Below are 23,566 nucleotides of genomic sequence, written 5' to 3'. Positions count from 1 at the left end.
AGCCTGATTAAGCATTATAATGACTACAGACTTTAAATTCAAATTCAAGGACTACACTAATCTCAAAAGCAACTAGCTGGATTTTAGTTGTAGTATTGGTCATAGTAATTAGTGTAGCCCGCAAAGATGACAATATCAGTAGCTCCACTGAAACCACACCCCGGTTCAGGTATAATGAGTGGAATTCTAGCTATTTAACAAAGTCAACCATTTACACAATAAAAAAAAAAAATAAGCTTTATTAAAAACAGCTTAAGTGCGCAGGACCAGCCTGGAAGTTGCATATAGAAATTTCTCTTTTAAAAATCGAATTGGTACTTCAGCTCCACTTCTTATCAAGTCTTCATGTGCAATGTTACCTGCTCCAGAACGACCTGTCAGACAAAGAATAGTTAGGTCATTGCTTTAGTATTACAAAAAGACCATACAGTCCCGGACTTAGATAAAATATAGCACCATGTGCTCGCGCGCGCGCACACACACACACACACACACACACGCACACACTTTATGGTAATGTTAAAATGGTCACAGTTGGCATTATTGAGTATGGAAAAAAGTTAACCATATTTAATATTTATTCAGCATACTTTCATAAATTAATGTAAAAGTGACAAAGTGTAAAGCCACTATATTACAAGGAAAGAAATCTTAAGGTATATTCAAACCTGTATTACACAGCCTTTGAGAGTTCACACTACTTCCAGCCAATCTGATTCCAGTGATCACAAATACACACTATAGTGCGTATTTTACCCTGCATTGAGAAACGGGGACTCACTTTTTCAAAATGAGTGGGTCCCCAGGGACATGCTCTGCTGCAGCCAATCCCTGGCTCCCTGATTATCTGGCCCGGATGCTGGCTATAAAAAGCAGGGGTGGAGTCAAGGCAGACTTCATTGGCGCCTTTACTGGCCCATGTAGCGGCGCTGCAGTGACATACGGCTCCGTAACGACTGGGGCAGACAGAATGAAGACAGCCTCCAGTAAGTATAAATGGGTAGCAGGTGGGGGCTTGGTGGTTAAAGGGGCAAATGGTGCTCAGGGCATGTCCCAGCTGAGCGGCTGCACAAGGGTGCCACCACATAGTTGGCAATGTGTGGCCACTGCCGGGACATGCACCCAGAGCCCGGAGTGTTTGGGGAGCCTGCTTATGTCTGCATCAGGGGAACAGAAGCTGCTTGACGACTGCCGGGCAGCTTGTGTATACTTGCCGGCCCGGCAGCATTGAGTGAGATGTGACAGAGCCTAGCAGATAATCAAATTGGCTGCCTGTCATTAGTGCAGCTGGTTTGTTGAGCTCAGTATGGTGAGCAGGGAAGATCCCAAGACAGCTCACCACACTGAAGTACTACAGAGCCGACTGAGACGTAGTCAGCGCACTAATGACAGGAAGTCAATCTGATGTTACTGCTGCCAGACCCTGGTGAGTGTATAGGGTTGTCCCACAACCACCCCCCTCTGCTAGTTGTGTGTGTTTAACACACACTCCAAATAATGACCGGCAGTCCAATTGTTAGATTTACTGAAAACCTTAAATTTAGCTGGGACCCAGAAAAGGCCAGGTAGGAACCCAGTTTAGAGTGAGGGATAAACTTTTTTTTGTTTTTGGCTCAGCGCGATCACTATTCCATATGACCGCAATCTACAGCTTGGCAAACTCAAAGATGTGAAATAGTGGAGTCATGCACCAAGATGTTGTCAACCTTACATAACTGTGCTCTATAACCCATGTTAAGTTCCAATTGAACAATACACTAATGTACTACGGTTTTTCAGTGATCTAATGGAGTCTGGAGATAACATTAAATACAGCTGCAGTGGCAACTCAGGTTAACAGTATTGTATACATACTTTAATTTCAATTTTGTGGCATTAATGCTCTACAGAAGCACCATACTTATACATGGAGCTGCCAAAATGGCAGCTCCATGTATAAGTATGGTGCTTCTGTGTTTTTGTAGAGCATTAATGCCACAAAATTGAAATTAATGTATGTATACAATACTGTTAACATTAAATACAGCTGCAGTGGCAACTCAGGTTATCTCCAGACTCAATTAGATCACTGAAAAACCGTAGTAAAATTAGTGTATTGTCCAAATGCTGCTTTATATCTTAACCCCCCAACTTAGAGGACCGTCACTGTACACTGAAGTGCCAAAAGGCATGGCATAGCATTATGTAATTGTAGACGGCTTCACTGTACTGTGATGTCTTGGAAATGCCCAGACCTGCATCAGTTGTAATCGAACATCTTGTAAGCAAGTTTGAACACTGGCTAGGTATGCATGACAAGGTAACATGAAATATCAGAGCTATTACGGGGCATGACAGTGGGTGCCCAATAGATGCGACATTCCATTTTCGGAGTTATACGGACATTCCATATGCCTCGATCTACGTTGTCACAAGTGCAATACCTCATGGAAGGAATTCCCTCCCACACTGGACAGCGCAGTGGCCGAATATGGGTGCTTAATGATAGTAACCAGCGGCATCTGGCCAGAATTGTCCATGGTAACTGACAAGCAACATGGGCTCAAATCACATCTACATTTAAAACACAGGAGGTACCAGACTCCAATCCAGCAGGTCAGGTCAGATTTTTATTTTAGCCTCCATAGGATATGGAAGCAGAAGACACACCAAAGTGCTCCTGTTAACACTACGACAATGGAGACAGCACCTCATCAGGACTGACAACCTGTGATGTAGTACAACGAGTCATGGTGCCAGTTTCGGGCTGATAGTGTGGCGCAGACCCAATGAGGCCATGGTTCTCTATTGTCAACAAAGCACCATGCAGGCTGATGGTCGTTCCACGTGGCATGGGTTGGGTTCGCTTGAAGAAGTAATTGACCATTCACCACTACGTTGCACTGCACAATGACAATTTGCAGCCATTCATGTACCACAACAATGGAATATTCCAGCAGGTTAATGCACAGTGTATTCGGTTCCAAGTTAACCAGAATTCGTTCTAGGAGCATTCTAGAGAGAGTTCTGACACATTGTGTGGCCACCAAGTTCACCCGACATGAACCCTAATTGAGCAATATTTTTGGGACCTGGTGGAGAGGTCCATCGCTCCCAAGATACTGCACCTACAAATGTCTGGGAGCTGTGGGAAGTTATCCTGACGGCAGGAGTCAACATCTCTTCAGACGTCTTCATCTACATATGGAATTGATGCCACAGAGTTACTGCACTTTGCCGGGCTAGAGGGGGTTCTATTCTATACTAGGCATCTATCCCATGACATGGCACATCAGTGAATATTGTCTGCTATACTCCAGCTTAATGACAATATAGCAGTGTCTGTTGTAATTGACAAAGTGGTGAACATTCACGTAACATATATGGATATCGTTCTAAAAAAGCTGTATGGTGCAGACGGAAAAGAAAATCCTAAGAGCACACAGAAATCAGTCATTGGAAATGTTTGTGCATCTGCTGCCACTATTAAATAGTCAGTCCATCTGCTCCCTTTGGCAGAAGTACCAATAAGCAGAGATTCCATAACATTCTAGTCTTGCTGTCAAATATACATGTACAGGCTGCACCTTTGGTGAAAATCTTAGTTAAATATTATCATCTAAATTTTAGATCACATCAATGTATAGGAGCAGATACCACTAAAGGGTGCATAATTGCATCTCTACAAGTCAGGTTGTAATGCAAATGTGAACTTTGTTCATGCAGGGTAAATACTACCTGCCTTATAGGTGACAGACAAGTACTGGACAGCTTCATGTTAGCACAGAAATGCAGATTTGAGATAGGATATGTACCCTTCCAACTGTAAATCTACAAGGACATATTACAAGTCCACTCCACAATCACTAGCTTTATTTATAAAATGTATTTCAAAAACCTTAACGATTTGCTAGAAACTATTACATTAAAGTGTCCAATTTAGCTAGTTTGGGAGCAAGGAAGGAGAAAGGTATTGTCAGGAGGGCTAAGGAGAAAACCATATTATAGTTTTATAGTTACCTGTAATATCCTGTAAGGATCCCAGAAACGACCACTTTGATATGTATGCACGGTTTCATTTGTTGAAATGAAGCTCAGTCTGTGTCAGACTGCTTGTCCATTTTCAAACCATTGCTAAAATTCCAGCAAGAGAAAAACCGTACTAAATCTTACAGAATTCAAAATTGTGCACAATACATTTAAGTTTAGAGGCTAAAATAGCAACTACACTGTACTTATAATCAACTGTTTTAAAAAAGAAAGAATAAGATCTTACCTACAGAGGTTTATATGAAGCTTAGCACTACTTTGCTCTACCCCCTCAGCTTTCGTAGACATCCTTAATCTAGTGTAGCAAAAACCTTTATCCAGAACTGCAGCTCAGTGTTAAATGACTGAACTTAGAAGTCGCTCTCAAGGGTTCTTGTACTAGACCTGTGTCTCTGGGTAGAGTACCTCGCTGGGAATATTTCCATTACTTGCCATGGAAGCAGCAGCTGCATCTAAAAGATCTAAACAGGCGTTTCTCTTTGCAGTGATACCCTTAACAACCTAAGTACTTTTCTCCTTATGACTGGCAAAACACAGACACTTAACACTCATTGCTACTCTTTTCCTTGTCAGAAGAAAATTCATAAGTCTGGAAAGAGACAAGTATTTCCTTTCGAATTATTTTATTAAATGAAAGTGTACAACAGCTTGTTAACTATACACACACTGAAATTTAAAAGGAAAATAGAAAGTCTCATTACACCATGATCCTGGCTAGTTGCGTCAACTGTTCAGAAATCTTAAAAAAAAGTTTCACATTACCTGTAACGTAAAGTAACTTAAAAATTGAACATTATCAAAAAGAAATGCTGCTGCACTCTGTACAAAGACCACTACAAATAAACAATTAAAAACCTATGAAACTGTCTCAAAGGTATATTTTTACAGTCCTTCCTCCATTGTAAGGTAATGTACTTAAATATATTCCACTCCATTCACAAAATGGCTCTCTGCATCTGCTCTGGTGTCTTCTGTCATATCACTGCATGTTTTATGCATGACTGAGATAATGTCTCCTTAAACTTTGTAATCTCGATAACCTGCAGCTGTGTTACCTCTGGGCTCTCATCCTCTCCTATTTATACAGTGAAGCCTGTTTCAACAGAAGTAAAGAGCAAAAAGAATAGGTTATGATATTATCCAGCTACCCAGTTTAAAGACAATACTATCCTGATTAGCTTAACCTGCAGCTAAACATGTGCTTAAAATAAAACGGAAAAAGCTTAGGCCTTGCGCAAATGGACGTTATAAAATGATTGTTACACACACCAGCAAGCTTGATGCATACGTTGAATAAAATATAACAACGTAATGCAACAAACACGAGAAAAGTGAGCTTTACAATTTAAGAGTCTTAAAAACCATTGAAGCAGACTTAGTGTACTCCATCTGCCAGAGGATGAACAAAAAAAACCCACCTGAAGAGTGCATTTAGAAAACTTACCCAGGAGGAGTCAGGTATTTAATAACGATTTCTCCCTCCATATCCACCACTACTACTGCCTCCACTCCCACTTCCTGGACCGTAGTTGCCTACAACATCAAAACGCATTTAAAATACTAAAGCATACAGTGCCTTATCAGCCTGATGAGAACTGGTTCTTAATGTGTACTATAGAGTACAGAATAAAATTAAAGTTAATCACTTTGCAATTTCAATAGCCAAAACAATGAAAGGGATTGTGAATAGTCAATCCAAGGACCACAAGAACTATAAATGGGAGATTTTTGGTATTCATAGTAGTGCCTATTAGGAGCTGCAACAATATTAATCATATTACTAGCTTTTTTACAACAGAGTGCCTGAAATTGTGCAACACAGCCAAGGCAGCCTACATAGAAGAGCATTAGCTCCAACTGGTGCAGTTAAAGGATAATAAGCAGTGCTAGATGTGCATAAAAGAAAAAAAATCCTGACAATCCTTTACCTCCACTATATGGTCCTCCCATGCTCCTGCCGCCGCCGCCACCACCACCAAAGTTTCCACCACTCTTCATTGGCCCATAACTCGAAGATTGTTGGTTGTAGTTTCCAAATTCATTGTAATTTCCACCACCACCACCGCCACCATAGTTCCCTAAAGTAACCAGATAGAATTTTAACAAAAAAAAAACAAAACAAAAATGGATGGTTGAATTCCTAGTGACAATAAAAACTACCTCCACCATAGTTATCATAGCCTCCTGCACCATATCCACCACCTTGATTGCCATAGCCTGGGCCACCACCACCGCCATATCCACCTCGTCCACTACCATAACTTTGTCCGCCTCCAAAGTTACCACCTGTAGGAGCAAAATGTGAATTAAAAAGTTACATTAAAAAATAAAAAGGCAGAGCAAACTATGCTTGTTTTCTGCATTATACTAGTGTGACGACTAATAAAAGTCAACATTTTACAAGTTTTCAGAAATCTGCTACTGCTTTACCATCGATTCTATAAAACTTAAGTTCTTAACTTTTAACATAAGTGTTTCTTCTTAAGTTCACCAGGTATAGTTACAGCATAAAAATAAAAGTATAGTTACACTATCTACAAAAACATTTTTGGCAGCAAATTTAGGGACCCATTTATCCAGAACATACAGAATGTGATCTGGGCAGGATATTAGCATCCATGATCACATTGCAGTTTGCGATCATACCAGCCAAAAGTATCAGCACTCGCAGGAACACCCGAAAGGAACTCTTCCATGCGATGTGCTCGGAGTGAAATGCCTGCTGCCGGGACTTAGTGCATACATTGTCTACAGGTAAATTCTGTGGCATTCGCTGCAGGGGCCAAACTCTGGCATGTGAAACTTAGTAAATCTGACAGCACTGCATCCCCCATAGAAACCTAAGGCTGTTGCTGTCAAAAACAGAGGTACCGCAGCAAGTCCCTCCATAAAACTAGGGGATACTAAATATTTGCAGGCCTCCCCCAAAAACATGCCGGAAATAATTGATAAATGGGCCCCATAAAGAAGTGTTGCATCAGCAGTTTGTAACACAACATTGACTGGAAAATATATATCTACTGAGTTTATTTTGGCCTCAGAAATCATACACCTCTGTGGAAATATGGGAGTGAAAACTGCATTCTATGACATTTTTATCTTAATGACTTTCGTTAGCACATGGCAGAGAAATATTCTCACCTCCTTGACCACCACCATAACCATTGTATCCATCACCATAACCACGTCCACCACCATAGCCATCTGGTAAAAATAAAACAGTGATTACCTACACAGCAGGTCCATTACCTAGTAGGTGTTTAACAAAATTGGTCATTGCTCAATCATATCCAGTTATTCTGCTCCTTTAAGGCTGATACACTTATGCACTAGGAATGTGTGCAGAACTAAAAAACTTTGTATACTATATTGATAAAGTATGTAAAGAGTAAGATAGTTTCACATGTTCTGAAAGTCCATAAACAAGCCATTTTAGTTAATATGTAGCTGAAAAGTAGATCATACCCATGAGTGATTGGAAAGGTTTTCCCCAAATGAATCACTACATATTCCATTGACACCTAGAACAAGGGTTCCTGATTCAGTCCTCAAGGCACCCTAACAGAACAGGTTTTAAAGGGGATCAGTATGATTTACCACAACAAATCCAGACAGCGGAGGCCCGGCAGAGGTGAAGATCCCGACTGCTAATTACATAAGTATCGCTAACCTAAATCCCTACACTAACCCACCTTTTAGGGGTGCCTAACCCCACCCTAAATCTAAGCCTCTCTCTCTTCTCACCCCGCCCTTTTGCGGTTGCCTGCACCCAGCTTATCTTTATTCAGTATGCTGGGCGTCGGGCTCCTGGCATAGGGATGATAGGCATCGGGATTTTGATGCCTATCATTAATACCCTGTCAGGATTGCAGTCTTCCTGACTGCATCCCGGTTATTTATACCAGTTGTTCTCAAACCCTGTCCTCAGGACAAAATTAGTTACTTATTTTGTCGGGAATCTTCACTGCTGCTGGTCTTTTGAGCTGTCGGACATAGGTCATTCATACCGATGCCAATTAAACTAACTTAGGTACTAATGAAGTCACCTGTGCTTAGCTATGGATATCTTGAAGCCCTGGACTGTTAGGGTGCCTTGAGTACAGAGTTTGGGAACCACTGACCTAAGCTGGCTCTACACCAGACCAACTTTCCTCCAACCAGCTCCCATGCATTACCAATCAGCCATTTGCTCCCAAACACCAGAAAATTGGCGAAGGCTGTTGTTCAGACACGTTTTTAAATCAAACAGATTTAAACAACTTGCCTGAACAACCTTTTTCATATTTTCTGGCGTTTGGGAGCAAATTGCTGATTGCCATTTTCTCCCATGCATTACTAGAATTTTACTCCAACCAACCAGTTGGATGGTTGAAGAAAAGTTGGTCTGGTTTATGGTCAGCTTAAGAGTACCTACAGTTCAAGGGGAAAGCACTGTATAAAGTACAAAAAAAAACCCCCGTAAAAAAATTGTGAAAACTTTACGTACCAGAACCTCCCCTGAAATTGCTTCCAGGTCCTGGGCCAAAGTTTCCACCGCCACGCGACTCAAATCCAAAATTACCTACAAAAGAAAGTGCTTCAAGACAATGGCACAAATAACTTGGTTGATAAATTGGTTATATGCATTACGATACATACCACCCCTGCTACTCCTTGTATTCTGTACTTCATGCATTTCTTGTCTCGATAAAGCCTTTCTTACTTCTGCATTGTGACCATTTATGGTGTGATATTTTTGCACTAAACAAAATAAAAAATGAAACCGTATATATCAAGCCACGCCAAATCAATTAAAACAAACCATTTAAGTTTAATGAATGAAAAAACACCTGCTACTGTTTGAGAATGTAACTTACAGACAATTTTATCAACTGGATCATGGTCATCAAATGTTACAAAGCCAAAGCCTCTCTTCTTGCCAGATTGTTTGTCTGTAATTATTTCAATACTATCAATTTTTCCATATTCTTCAAAATATTCACGAAGGTGATGTTCTTCAGTATCTTCCTTAATACCCCCAACAAATAGCTTTTTAACAGTAACATGTGCACCAGGCTTCGCAGATTCCTAAGGCCAAAAAAGATATACATTTAGTTTGTCAATATGTAGAAAATTAAAATAGATTTGCTTAGGCCAATTTTTAAAGATGTATTCACCTCTCTTGCCACAGCACGTTTAGGCTCCACAACTCTGCCATCAATAGAATGTGGACGTGCTGACATTGCAGCATCAACTTCACCCATTGAAGAAAAAGTTACAAACCCAAAGCCTCTTGATCTTTTGCTCGAAGGGTCCCTCATCACCTAGAGGGGGAAACAATTTTTTAATGTTCAATCGTTCATCTGACCGCGTGTATGCTCCATAACAGCATGAGCTTAATTCACAACTGAGTTTTACAGAAGCCAGATTTAAAATTAAATGAACACACACAGTCCACTGTGAGTGAGATCATTTATATGAACACTTGACTGAGTCAGTTAGCCATAGAATTATAGAACTGACTTAACATTACATGTTACACAAAGGAGACAGACTTTTTAGGATAGCAATGGTTTCCAAACTGGTTGCAGCAGCACAGCGAGCTGCCCTGGGGCATTAGTGTGATTGGCAGCCACTTGTTTTGCCCATCATAAAATGACTGTAGAATTGTAACTCTGTTCATCACTACATAATTGAACCCAAGAATAGCAGGTAAACACTATTGACAATTTAAATTTTGTCAGAATATGAAGCTTTCAGCCTAGGGATGCCGTGAGCCAAATAATAAATTCTGATACTATAAGTGCTGTGACAAAAGTTTGAGAACCACTGATATATGGAGGGTTGTGCATTTGAGGTGTATTAACGGAGATGAGCCTTCACTGACAAAAGCAGTGCTTTTAGACAAATACAATAGTAAAATAACTGAATCTTAGGGGACCATGTATCAGGTAAGTTTTTACATTAAATTATGCAGAAACTGCAGTTTCTGCATAATTTTATGCATCGATCCTATGTACTAATGGCACATTGCAGGAGATTTTACAGAAATCGGCAAAGTGCTAAGCATTTCAGATTGAATTACCCATTATTACCAATGGGGACTACAATCTGACCCCTATGTACTAAACTCCAAAAAGTTAAGCTTTTTGAAGTTTAGCACAGGTAGTTTACACCATCTTCAGATGCTGTAAACTACTGTAAGCCTACAGAGGCCCCAGTGGCATGAGAGAGATCTTTCAATCTCTCCCTTGCAGCCCTCGGCCAGGTCCGGAAGAAGACTGTGCGCATGCTCAGTGTCAGCTTCCCCCGGAAAGTGAAAGACTCCTCCAAAATGCCAGGGATAGAACTCGCGGGGACAGCGGTTACTGCAACAGCTGTCCCTGCGAGTTCCCAGTTATACATGGCCAGGATATTTTCATTAAAAATGAAAATACTCAAGGCGAGTTTGATTGTCAATCATGGCAGTAACGCGATTAATACATAGGCCCCTAAATTTGGATTTTAAACCAAAACATTGCAATCTGTGGTGCATAGGAATGGCAGGCATACACAACTGGGCAGGTTTTCAGAGAAAACTGTTGTGATTGGTTGCGAACTACTATCCAATCCAGCACTGAACTCAACAGAACGAGTACATGATACAGTACATCCACAGTTAAATTGAAATCACATACACAAGTTACATAGAGGGAATTCAGTTTTCAGCGATGTGACACACACTTGTATGCACACTGTCCCATTATGGTAGTCCAACATTAGTAATACCCCGTTTACACCAACGGAATAACCCGGGTTATTGCCAGTCGATGCTCTGTGTGAACGGCTCCCAGAAAAATTTCCCGGGTTGATTTACCCGGGAATCTTACTCGGGTTGAGAGCAGGGTTGAACACGGGTTGTTCTCCCGTGTCATGCGGCAGTGTGAACGGGTGCTACCCTGCTTATTTGACCCGGCTAGCTCTGAAAGATGCTGATTGGAGCTTCTGGGGCACTGGCAGATGATGTAATTTGTCAGTGCCCTGCAGAGAGACGCACATGAAGCCATCGCTTGCCTGCCTAACAACCTGCACCACAGCAGCCTGACCAGCAGCCACAAAAGCAGGCAGGCACACAGCCTACCACAGCCAGAACTGCAGCCTGACCAACAGCCACAAACGCAGGCTGATACACAGCCTGCCACAGCCAGAACAGCAACCTGTAGCAATGCTCTAATCAGTCCCCACCCCTCTGTTTTGTTGCCTTTTGTGACCATCTTTGTCAGACCTTAAAACAGACCAATTTTAATGACTTCTATAGAGAAAAGCAGGGATTACCCGGGTTCAGTGTGAATGGGGCAAACCCAGGAATAACCCGGGTCGAGTTGCAGTGTAAACGGGGTCTGAAGCAGAGTTCGACCCGGGATTGACCAGTGTTCAAATTCCAGGGTCGGACCCGGGATTTTGGTGTAAAAGGGGTATAATATTACAGTTACTATGCAATAGGGTGTGAGGGATAATTGGGAGGTACAGGAGTCTTGGCAGACATCCTCTGTAGTAGATCCCCCCCCCCCCCACTTACCATAAAATCACTATAAATACAAAAATAAATTGCTATTTAACAATTACACCGGTACATAGCAAAATGTACCTTGTTAATGGGTTAAAAACTCCAAGCATTATAAAAACACTTTATGGCAATCATTTATGTAGCTTTAATGGTGTGTGTACATAAGGTAGACAAACTTACTACACAATCCGTCAGCTTCCCCCATTGTTCATAGTATTTCCGTAAACTGTCTTCTGTTGTTTCAAAGCTAAGACCTCCGATGAACAGTTTACGGAATTGTTCCTTTTCCCTCTGTAAAGATAAATTATATTTATTACCCTGAAAACAATAAACCAATCAGTTATGCTGGAGCGGAGACACCATATTCTCCTCCTAAACAGAGGCTTTTTTTTTCTTAAATAAAAAGACGAAGGAGGAACATGGCCGCCTGTAATATAACAGCAGTGCGCTGATGGTACAGTCTCCTGGCCATGTACAGTGATATAGGCAGCCCTAGTGGGAGCACTGAGGACTGCGGCCATCACGGCTCCCTGCAGCACAGTCAGAGACGGGCACAAGATGGCGGCTGGGAGCTCGGACGCCATTACACCACACATCGCATACACAACCCCGCTGTATATAGATGGTAGTAACCTGTGCATCATCTAGCTTACACACGCATCCCTCGGAACACACCTGCCACCCATGTAACGCTCACATCCCCCGTGAGCACCCGTGTAACGCTCACACGCCTCACCTGGTTGGGAGCACACCGGCACCGGTCACCCGTGTCCTATAACGCTCAGGCATCCATTCCCCGTGAGCACAGCGGCACCGTTCCCCCGTGAGCACACCGGCCACCCATGTAACGCTCTCACAAGCATCCCCTGGAGAACACCGGCATCGGTCACCCATGTAACGCTTGCACCGGTCACACATATGTAACGCTCACACATCCATCACAGGACACACACACATATGTAACGCTCACACATCCATCACAAGACACACACACACATATGTGACGCTCACACATCCATCACAGGACACACATATGTAACGCTCACACATCCATCACAGGACACACATATGTAACGCTCACACATCCATCACAGGACACACATATGTAACGCTCACACATCCATCACAGGACACACATATGTAACGCTCACACATCCATCACAGGACACATATATGTAACGGCTCACACACGCATCACCCGGAGCACACCAGTCAGACACGTAGCCCACGCTTTCGTCCACACTCCCCGGCTGCCGCCTTACCTCCATAGTGAGCAGACCGCCTTCGAACTACAAATAAATTATAAAAACTAATAATAAAAAAAGGTGCTTCTCAGTAGGGTATCTACGGGTATCTCTCCCAGTCGAGGGCTGAGAGCTAATGGCGACGGCTGGAAAGCATAGACTCCTCTCCTAGATCTAGAATCTTCTCTTACCAACGAAAGGCCACGCCTAACTACGTCACTCAGTGGCTCGGGCACAACCAATGACAGCTGTGGGCGGCGCTAGGAGCACCGCGAGTTAGCGTAACCTGAGTCCTGTTGTCATGGCATCTGCTGTTTAATAAGACAAAGGCAGGAATCACGAAATTGTCGTAAGGCGGCGTGTGATGAATGGAGGTTGGTAGACAATATTACCGATGTGTGTTTTGTGAATTTGGCTACGCCCTTATGACGTCCAAGACCGGTCAATGGTGATGGAGAGGATGGGAGAAAGACGTAAAGGATTCTGGGTAGTCTTTTTCCTTGTAGATCAGCCTTTGTCCTTTGTCTTTATAATGTGAAAAATGGTTACAGTAAAATATGTTCGTTTGTATATTGTTTCCAGTGGCTGTCAGAATCATTTGCAGTGCAGTTAATCATACAGCATGTGCAGTAAGGTAATTGCATAGGTGGGAAGAAAAATAAATACTTAAAGGGCGGAATTCAATTGTTTTCGCGGCCCGCATTTCCCGTCTAAAGTGACAGGAGATCGCGGGCCGCTATGCAATTGTTCCAGATTTTCGTGCTGATCGCGCCCAAAGTGGTCGGGTTTAGCCGCGTAAAGCAGCTAAACCCGACCAAAGTGCTGGGCGCGATCGCGAAAATGATGTTTGGGCGCCCAAACTTGTCACTTTTAGCACTTTTCAGCTCTCATCCGACCAGGGGCTGCGAGCTGAAATGTAGCGCTGGCAGCTGATAGTGCCCGACAGGAGCAAGAATTGAATAGCTCCGTCGGGCGCATTGGGGTCAGGAATCAATTGAATTCCACCCTAAAGGTCCTGCTGACCAATATATAACAGTGCTTGGAGGAAAATGAGGAAAGCCCTGCCTATATTAGGTAGCAGATGGGAGGTATTGGTAGTGTCTAAATCCCCTTCACGGAGAGGACCCTGACGTGATCAGCCAGTGTCCAGCGTCATTCCCTACCATCCAAGTTGGCATATAACCATGTGGCGAGCCACCGAGTCCGAGCGTGGTGAGCGCAGCGAGCCCGTGAGGGGACAACTTTCTTGTTTAAGTGGGGACAACTTGTTTAGCTGGCCTTCATGGCCATGAACTGCATTTCCGCCCTCACGTCACTTCCAGGTGCCTAGCAAGAAGGGGAAATAAGCTCTGCCATGGGAGTATGGTGGCCTCAAGTTTCTGATTTTTATTTAACAGAAAATGCTAAAGCTTGTGAATGTTTTTAGTTTAAATTAAATGCAATTGTCTGGGAGATAAAACTAACTTAATATCACACTAGGGGACATATGTATCTAAGCTTGATGTGAGATAAAATTGTAAGATATATATCACCAACCAATCAGCTTCTAACTTACATTTTGCAGGCTGTGCTTAAGAAATGACAGTTTGGAGCTGATTGGTTGGCGATATATATTTCACAATTTTATCTCACATCAAGCTTTGATACATACGCCCCTTAGGGGCCTATTTATCAAGGGTTTTTTTTCATAAAATGATGTAGAAATTGCAGTTTCTGCATAATTTTATGGTTTGTTGCTATGTACTCCTAATGCAGGAGATTTCACAGGAATATCTTGCAGAATACTAATTAGCATTACAGATCGCAGTCCCCATTATTATCAATTGGGACTAGAATCTGATCTCTATGTACCAAATTCTGAAAAGTTAAGCTTTTCAGAGTTTGGCCCCGTTAGTTTAAACCATCGTCACACTGTGTGCACATGCACTGTCAGCTTCTCCTGGAGGAGTCTTCACATACTCCTACAAAATGCCAGGGATATTACTCGCAGGGAGAGGGGTTATCACAAACGCTGTCCCTGCGAGTTTCATTTAGTACATAGCAGTGATCAGTGGCAAACACAGGATTTCTAGAGGGGGGTTTCCAAATGCCTGATTTTAGAGTGAGTGTGGCCAGTCCATGAAGAGGGTAGAATTAGCACTTATCCAGCTTTAATATGCGTCATACAAAGTATATTGTGTGTCATAATTCCAGCATATAGAGGACCAGCAATCACAGTAATCCATTAGATGCGGCAGTAGGGCCATCCTGCCTGAGCTGAAAGTTTTTATTTTAGATGTGGGCACCATTCCAGAGCATTAGAGCAAGTCTGGGAGTCTGTGGGAGCAGCAGAATAGCCTAGCACTGCCCTGGACATATATGTACATATTAGGCTCTATAGCAGCACATACCTAATAGTGAATGTTTTCCAGATCTCCTAGTTGGTACACAGGTGTACTTATTACTGACTGATACATGTTAAAAGATACACAGGTGGTGCTAATTATTTCATTTGTGAACAACATGCAGAAGAACATACAGCACTAGTAAAATTTTATTACATTACTATTTCTATCGTGGTCATGGTGTGGGCTGGGGAGGGGGGTTTCCAGGCAGACGGAAACCCCCCCTGCGTTTGCCTATGGTGATGTAAATGGCTGAGGAGGCACTGGCTAGTTTGAGACCCAGATTTGCAGATACATATATGAACCTGAGGGTTCATGTGGGCATTATACAAATGTGCAGCTGTATATAGTGCTGGAAATTTGCTGTGTTTTGATCAGGGATGTGCGGAAAAGGTAGACAGGGGAGGCAGTGCCTCACCTGCCATACACTTTTTACTCCGGAGTTTTGACTATTAAAATGAATAGAATAATACAAAAAATATATTTATAATATTTTCTTTCAAATTTTCTTATCATTTTTAGAGTAAAAACCCTGGAGTACACCTAAGTATGACAGGAAAGTCTCTGCCTCACCTCACCGCACATAACTGGTACATAGCGAGGATATTTTCAATAAAAAATATCCACCGCGAAAGTTCCACAATTATTAATACATAGGCCCCTTATACTTGCTGCCTACAAGGGAAACTCCCTTACTAGGGTGAGATTTTGTGCAGGGAACTCTCTCTAAAGGGTGCTTACCTTCCTGCAAGGAAGGTAAAGAAATTACATAATTTTACAAATCCTCTTCTCAGCATACGCGAAGGGTGTGCGTTGAACGCAAATCAGCCATATATGCTCCAATGTTGCATGCATGAAAATAAATGCATATATTCACCTCATGCAGACATGTACATATCTTGTGAGGTGCTCAGCGCCTATCAGTATGCTTGGTTTGCGACTCATTATCATTAGGGTGTGCTTGCATCACTGTTATATACAACTTTACATAGCTTGCAGTTCCATTGACACATTCTTACATCCTTACTGAATTTTGCCTACATGGGAACAACCCAGTTATGCCTCCTCATTGGTAAGTATATATGCGATAGAATTGTTTTAAACTCTGCATTGCCACAATCTGCATATAATTGGTTCCTGGGTGTCAGTTTTCGGTCTAGGACCAGCTGTTACTCACCACCATGCCGACTTCCCCTGACTTCTCGTGCGGTCAGTTTTTAGGTGCGGCAGCGAGTGATGTGCTGAGGATTATGCCGTAGGTGCACTTGGACATCCATGTGCTGCTCCGTGACTTGGTTACCGGTGTTGCCGTCATGGGCGCAGCCATGACAGTCTTCATCACCTGACTGACCCTTCGTCCAATGGTAGTATGGTTGTTGTCAGCTGACACTGTCCTCCAATTGTCTACTACTTTGGGGTATATTGCTGGGCTCTGGACAACAGGAAGTTGCCTGTACAACGTTGTTTCTACTAGTGTTTGCTTGTCATCTCTTCATTCCAGGTTCCCTTGCTATTCTGCTCTCGAGTCATTCTAGTTATTCTCCTGTGCCAGCGTTGCATCTGGATACCTTGCCTGTGTACTCTGTACATCCTCCGAGTAATGCCACAGTGTCACTCTCCAATGCCAGCAGTGTGTCTGATACCTTGCCCGCGTACTCTGTACATCCTCTGAGTACAACTAGAGTATCACTCTCCTGTGCCAGCGGTGCATTTGATACCTTGCCCGCGTACTCAGTACAACAACCGAGTACAATTACAGTGCCACTCTCCTGTGCCAGCAGTGCGTCTGATATCTTGCCCGCACACTCAGTACAATATCCAAGTACAGAATCCTCGCTACTGCTTCTTTCAGAAGTACACTCTCCTGGGCCTCATCGGTGTTATCTCCATCCATTTCCTACCTGTATCGGATACCTGACCAAAGGGCCGCGACCTGCTTGCTGGGTGCAGCTTAAACCCATATCCAGCTTGGAGGGGTCACTGGTGAACACCTCCCAGCAGGTTAGACTCCGCGCCTTTGGTCAGGTCTCGCCAACATCCGATACTTGTGGATGAGGACATACATCCATGCCCCTTGCCTCCGATTCCTTCCACAACCCGGGACCTCAGCTTTCAGCTCCACAGTAAGAGATTCTCCTGAGCCTATCATGACAGTTTGTACAGGCACAATGGAAGCTTCAGGATCCCAGGGTGCAGGGACGTTGCAAGATCTCACCTCTCACATGGATAATCAGGAGGCAGCACAGCATCAAGTGGCTCAATATTTACAAGAGCTCTCCGGGCAACTACTTTCCATCCAATCAACCTTGGCCACGTTACTTCCTCCTCCCACCATGTCTGCTCCTTTGAATCCTCCAGTCCACCCTCCCGTTCCAGTGGCACAGAAGTCTCGTCTCCAGTTGGCATCCCCGGAATGCTTTGATGGAAACCCAAGACGTTGCCACGGTTTCATCAACCAATGTGAGATTCAGTTTGAATGCCTGCCACAGAATTCACTGGTCATTTTATTATATTTTTCTTCCATTGATATATCATTGTAATATTATGATGTGGTGAAAAGTGAGAAATTATTTTAAGGGGACTGGACATTTGTATTTCATCACTGCTGGACTGACACTCTGTGATTTTACAGCCTATAACATGGCAGTTAGGAGCTGATTGGTTGCTACTTTATCTCTGTTCACTTTATCTCCATACAAGGCTTAGTAAATAGACCCCAATAGACCTATCTGTGGCAGGCGAGTTTGGGATAAACACTGCACGGATCACTATAATCTGTGCAGTGCTTCTTAGGAAAAAAGCAATGAAAGAGTTAATATTATTTTAAAAAAATGGCGTGGGGTTCCCCCCCCTAAATCCATAACCAGTCTTGGACTTTTTAGCCTATTTTAATCAGGGGGAAAAACTTCATGGTGTCCCCCCGATTTTCCAATAACCAGCACCAGGCTGAAACAGCCCAGGAGCCTACACTATAGCAGGGAGACAGACAATGTGGTGTCCCCCTGCCATAATGTAAACCAGCCCCAAATTGGTCAGTTCAGTACTGGAAATCTCTAAAAAGCCCAGGTTCCAAAAAATACACTCCCTAGGATCTACCAGCCAACGGCATTTACACATACATGCCTACTCTCCCGATTTGGCCTGGAGCCTCCCGAAAATCGGGTGCCGCTACTAGCCCCCCAGAAAAGTAGACAGGCCTCCCGACCCCTTCAGTCCCCCTGCAAAATGTAGATCCAAATCCCCGCAGCGGAGGGGCTCTTGACGCGATTTGCGCTGAATATTGGCATTGTGTAGTGGGGCGGAGCATAAATGATGCGTTCGCGTGGCTCTGCCCCAGTCCCGCCCCTAAACGGCTTGTAATGTGTCCAGCCACGCCCCTCTATACAGGCCCTGTCCCCTGCTGAGCTGACCTGGCTGCTCCCTCCCGAACGAAGCAGCCGGGATGTAGGCAAGTATGCATTTACACCTGCAAAATCCGACTGACATCTGTGTTGATTTTCAAATCAATTTAAGAAATGACTGTTAGTAAATGTACAGACCCTGAAACGTGATGTCGATGTCTATCGATTTCAGTCGATTTTAAAATTGACTACAAAATAATTTACTACCCCCATGTTTTTCTTACAATGACTGCTCACTATAGTGTAAGTATAACAGGTATGTTTATGTCAAATCATGCATGTTTCCCAGCACATAAATAAATAGAAATATTTATTGCTTAAAAATAAAAAATCATTGTATCCAGTTTGATGACGTTGAAACCTCCCCTAAGTAAAAGAAGATTTTTTTCAAAGCTTGCATGAACCTAAAAAGGTTTTTACACTTTGGCATCTAAAAACAAAAGGTTTGTTTATATTTGCGTATAAGAATAGGGTCTGCCTTTATGTAAGAAATCTAGTGAAGGGGGTTGTTTTGTACTCATGTTAATGCTAACTACCTTCAAATACAAGGTTTATATTCTCACACTCTCCCAGAATGTTGTGTAGACTTTTGAGTTTTTATCATGTCAACAGCCAGGATCCTGCTTCTCTTCATGGGGGTCCAAAAAAGTAGGCAAGTACTGTATGATACATTGAATTAACAAACACACACAAACCACTAGCCAGTGTAAACCTACATTATTTTTTTTCGTGCATAATAAATACTGCTTCTGTTTCATTGAGCTTTCTTTTTTAATTAATCAACACTGTATATTCAACACAGTATTTAGACATTTTAGTGTTGAAATAAAGGAATCTATGATTTTCACTACTTAAGACGCCTTTGTGCGCTGCCTTATTCGTCTGATATATAGGTTTTATCAGGCCCGGTGATAGGGGGGACTAGGGGCACAGCCGTACTGGGCCCCGAGATTTTAGGGGCCCCGGAGGAGCCCACAGACAATACTAGTTGTAACGAGTCAGACTGACTCATACAATGCAGTGCCGCAGCAAAGGAGGTGATCCGACCCTCCTCCTGCCCTCTCGTCTCGTCCCCTCATTCCCCACCCGTCTCTGACCCCCCTCTCCTCTCACAGACTGCAGTTGCCGGGGGTCCGCCTGACGTCATACTGTAGTGACTGGCCCCGGAACAGAGAGCAGTTATGTGCTATTGCGCTCTCTCTCTCTCTCACTAAAAAGATCTCTTTCTCTCCTGAAATAAACCCCTTTACACCCTCCTACAGAAATCTCACTTACCCTCTGCCCCTTCACTAACTGCCTCTCATCCTCTCCCTTTCACCCACTCTCTTTCACCTTTACCGTGTCCCCCTTCTCACCCTCTTCCCATTGTCTTCATCTCTCCCTGCCACCCTATCCCTTTCATCCTTACCCTGTAACCTACTGCTTCTCCCTATTACTCTCTCCCTGTTATCCAATGCTACTCCCTGTCATCCTCTGCCTCTCACTGTTACCCTTTCCCTGTCACCCTGTTCCTGTCATCCAATGCTTCACCCTCTGTCTCTCCCCATCACCCTCTCTCTGGTCAAACCTCTGCTATATGACAGTCACATTGGTTAAATTCCTTCACAAACAGGCATCCTCCGATCCCCCTCGTGAAAACTGAATACCGACTGCAGTCCTAGGGAGAAACAATTTCTTCAACAGTTCCCCATTGCAGAGAAAACACATAGGTAAGGCAGACTCTCAAATGACTGGCCTGTGCCTGCCAGATACTCGGGGATGAAGTTGGGGGGGGGGACTAAATTGTGTGTACCGGGCCCCGTGATTTCTGTTGCTGGCCCTGGGGGTTGTATATACTGCATATATATATATATATATATATATATATATATGTATATGTCAGGTGCATAAATATTGGGACATTGACAGAATCTTCATATTTTGGCCTCTATTCACCACCACAATGGCTTTGAAATGAAACAAACAAGATGTGCTTTAACTGCAAACTTTCAGATTTAACTTCAGGGTAATTACATCCAAATCAGGTGAACGGTGTAGGAATTACAACGGTTTCTATATGTGCCCCCCACTTTTTAAGGGGCCAAAAGTAATGGGACAAACTAAACAATCCTAAATCTAAATCCTAAAACTGGGTGTCATCCTTGGTGATGCTCTGCCAGGCCTCTACTGCAAATGTCTTCAGTTCCTGCTTGTTCTTGGGGCATTTTCCCTTCAGTTTTGTCTTCATCAAGTGAAATACATGCTCAATCGGATTCAGGTCAGGTGATTGACTTGGCCATTGCATAACATTCCACTTTTTAGCCTTAAAAAACTCTTTGGTTGCTTTTGCAGTATGCTTCGGGTCATTGTCCATCTGCACTGTGAGGCGCCGTCCAATGAGTTCTGAAGCATTTGACTGAATATGAGCATATAATATTGCCCGAAACACTTCAGAATTCATTCTGCTGCTTTTGTCAGCAGTCACATCATCAATAAATAAAAGGGAACCAGTTCCATTGGCAGCCATACATGCCCCCGCCATGACACTACCACCACCATGTTTCACTGATGAGGTGGTATGTTTTGGATCATGAGCAGTTCCTTTCCTTCTCCATACTCTTCTCTTCCTATCACTCTGGTACAAGTTGATCTTTGTCTCATCTGTCCATAGGATGTTGTTCCAGAACTGTAATGGCTTTTTTAGATGTTGTTTGGCAAACTCTAATCTGGTCTTCCTGTTTTTGAGGCTCACCAATGGTTTACATCTTGTGGTGAACTCTCTATATTCACTCTTGTGAAGTCTTCTCTTGATTGTTGACTTTGACACATATACACCTACCTCCTGGAGAGTGTTCTTGATTTGGCCAACTGTTGTGAAGGGGTTTTTCTTCACCAGGGAAATAATTCTTCTGTCATCCACCACAGTTGTTTTCCGTGGTCTTCCGGGTCTTTTGGTGTTGCTGAGCTTTCCGGTGCGTTCTTTCTTTTTAAGAATGTTCCAAACAGTTGATATGGCCACACCTAATGTTTTTGCTATCTCTCTGATGGGTTTGTTTTGATTTTTCAGCCTAAAGAGGCTTGCTTCACTGATAGTGACAGCTCTTTGGATCTCATATTGAGAGTCGACAGCAACTGATTCCAAATGCAAATGTCACACCTAGAATCAACTCCAGACCTTTTACCTGCTTAATTGATAATGAAATAACGAGGGAATAGCCCACATCTGTCCATGAAATAGCTTTTGAGTTGATAGTCCCATTACTTTTGGCCCCTTAAAAAGTGGGAGGCACATATAGAAACCGTTGTAATTCCTACACCGTTCACCTGATTTGGATATAATTATCCTCAAATTAAATCTGAAAGTCTGCAGTTAAAGCACATCTTGTTTGTTTCATTTCAAAGCCATTGTGGTGGTGAATAGAGGCCAAAATATGAAGATTCTGTGAATGTCCCAATATTTATACACCTGACTGTATATGTGTTTGTGTGTGTGTACAGCGCTGTAACAGGGCACCTCTGGTTCTGTGCTGCACTTGCCCCCTGAGTGACACTCAAGGCATCATAACTAAGTGCCCCAGCAGGAGGGAGAGGGCATTCACCATCTCCAGACCACTGGCCTGCTGCTTGTAGCATCCTAGAAAGGCTCACAGTGGCAACAGATCCTATTGCACTGTAGGAAAATGGGCTAAATGTAATAGGGTGTGAGTTCTAAAGAGGCGCAAGTTTAGCCCTAAACTCGAACTATGGAGCTCATTCAGACCCGGTCGCTAAGTCGTGCGCACTATGTTGCTCTGAGCGATTTTTCACCCATCTGCTCATGTGTATAATTCACAGTGCGCGTGCGCAAGCCAGTCTTTGCATTTGGATTTTGATTGCTCGTAAGCCACTATCAGGTCATTACTTTGAGTGACAGATAGTGCCGCTTGTGGGTGGTAACAGGGGAAGGTGCTAGTAAATGGGGGAGTGATGTTGCGGACGCATGCGTGTCAGGCCGACAAAACGCCGTTTAAAGGGCGTGCATAATTAGCAAAGTAACGTCATTGTACATGTCACCTGCATGTATTTCAGCCTGCACTGATCACAGTGTTTGCAGCAGGGTAGGGCTACCTCAAGGGCTGTGAGCAGCTCCGATGGCTCTCAATGTTACCGATTAATCCAACAATTCCTGGAGATAACGTGTGTTACGAGGGGAAATGGGGAATCTTTATATACTAGCGAACGCTCAGTGCCGTAGCTCGCTAAGACATAGAGGGCGTCCTTATGGCACGCAGTGCGAGCATGGAATTTGAATAACCGGCCCCTTTTTGCCAGCGAGCGGCCGCATCTTGCAAGCAATCTCAAAAATCGCATATGTAATAGGGTGCAAGAACAATCAAACTTGCATGTTTCCAGCATTTTAAATATTCACATACTGCAAACTCGCATCTAGATGTTTTCCCATGGAAACCATACAACTCGCACAATAGTAATAGTGCGCGAGCTGTTGACTCGCACAGAAGGCCTTATTCAGCCTGGATCGCCTGGCTGCATTCGCACGCAGCCGGTTGATGTTTGTTCTCTGCTTATGCATATGGATTGCAGCGCAAGTGCATGAACCGGCAAGCATTCGCAGTGTGCACGCAGTCCAACAGCATAATGATTGACATGAAGTGACCATTTAGGGATGGAGAGGGGGGGTGGCCAGCGGACCGCAGGAGTGCCTGTGCGTTTGAACGCCGTTACTGGGGCATGCATAATTAAGCCCCTGCTATTGTATATGCTGGCAGAGGTCTAGATGGCGACAGGAAGTTTAGCAGTTTGTGAGGTAGGGTCAGGTCAACCACAACTGTGCGAATGGTTCCAATGTTACTCGATGTTACCAGTGTTTTCACTGACTTGCGGATGTATGTCATGGGAAGTGGGTAGCTTTATACAGTGATGGGCGTCTTGGTTTAGTGCTGCGGTTGCCATGCGATTGCATTCATTAGCATATTTTGCAGCTAGTGGGTGCGTGAGAACGCAGCC

At 43.4% G+C, this 23,566-nt stretch overlaps 1 protein-coding gene across 2 annotated transcripts; it reads right to left on the bottom strand.

The window, feature by feature from the left end:
- Nucleotides 1-221: 221 nt before the first annotated feature.
- Nucleotides 222-13,003, bottom strand: HNRNPA2B1 (heterogeneous nuclear ribonucleoprotein A2/B1). Of its 2 annotated transcripts, XM_088479436.1 has the most exons (13): nt 12,817-13,002; nt 11,735-11,845; nt 9,186-9,332; nt 8,886-9,096; nt 8,668-8,769; nt 8,516-8,590; nt 7,171-7,233; nt 6,190-6,315; nt 5,958-6,107; nt 5,474-5,562; nt 4,256-5,122; nt 4,000-4,113; nt 222-374 (listed from the first exon to the last, which is right to left on the bottom strand). In XM_088479436.1, the coding sequence occupies exons 1-10, from the start codon at nt 12,820-12,822 to the stop codon at nt 5,492-5,494; spliced, it is 1,062 nt and encodes a 353-aa protein (XP_088335562.1). In that variant the 5' UTR covers nt 12,823-13,002; the 3' UTR covers nt 222-374; nt 4,000-4,113; nt 4,256-5,122; nt 5,474-5,491. The 2 variants fall into 2 exon arrangements, with proteins under 2 accessions (XP_088335562.1, XP_088335563.1); XM_088479437.1 differs by lacking the exon at nt 4,256-5,122 and having other exon boundaries at nt 12,817-13,003.
- Between the last annotated feature and the right edge of the window lie 10,563 nt (nt 13,004-23,566).

Source organism: Taudactylus pleione, unplaced genomic scaffold (assembly GCF_031769625.1).
Source record: "Taudactylus pleione unplaced genomic scaffold, aTauple2 ptg000233l, whole genome shotgun sequence".
NCBI classification, from domain to species: Eukaryota; Metazoa; Chordata; class Amphibia; order Anura; family Myobatrachidae; genus Taudactylus; species Taudactylus pleione.
The sequence above is the reverse complement of the archived record's forward strand: the minus strand, read 5'-3'. Positions and strand labels throughout refer to the sequence as shown.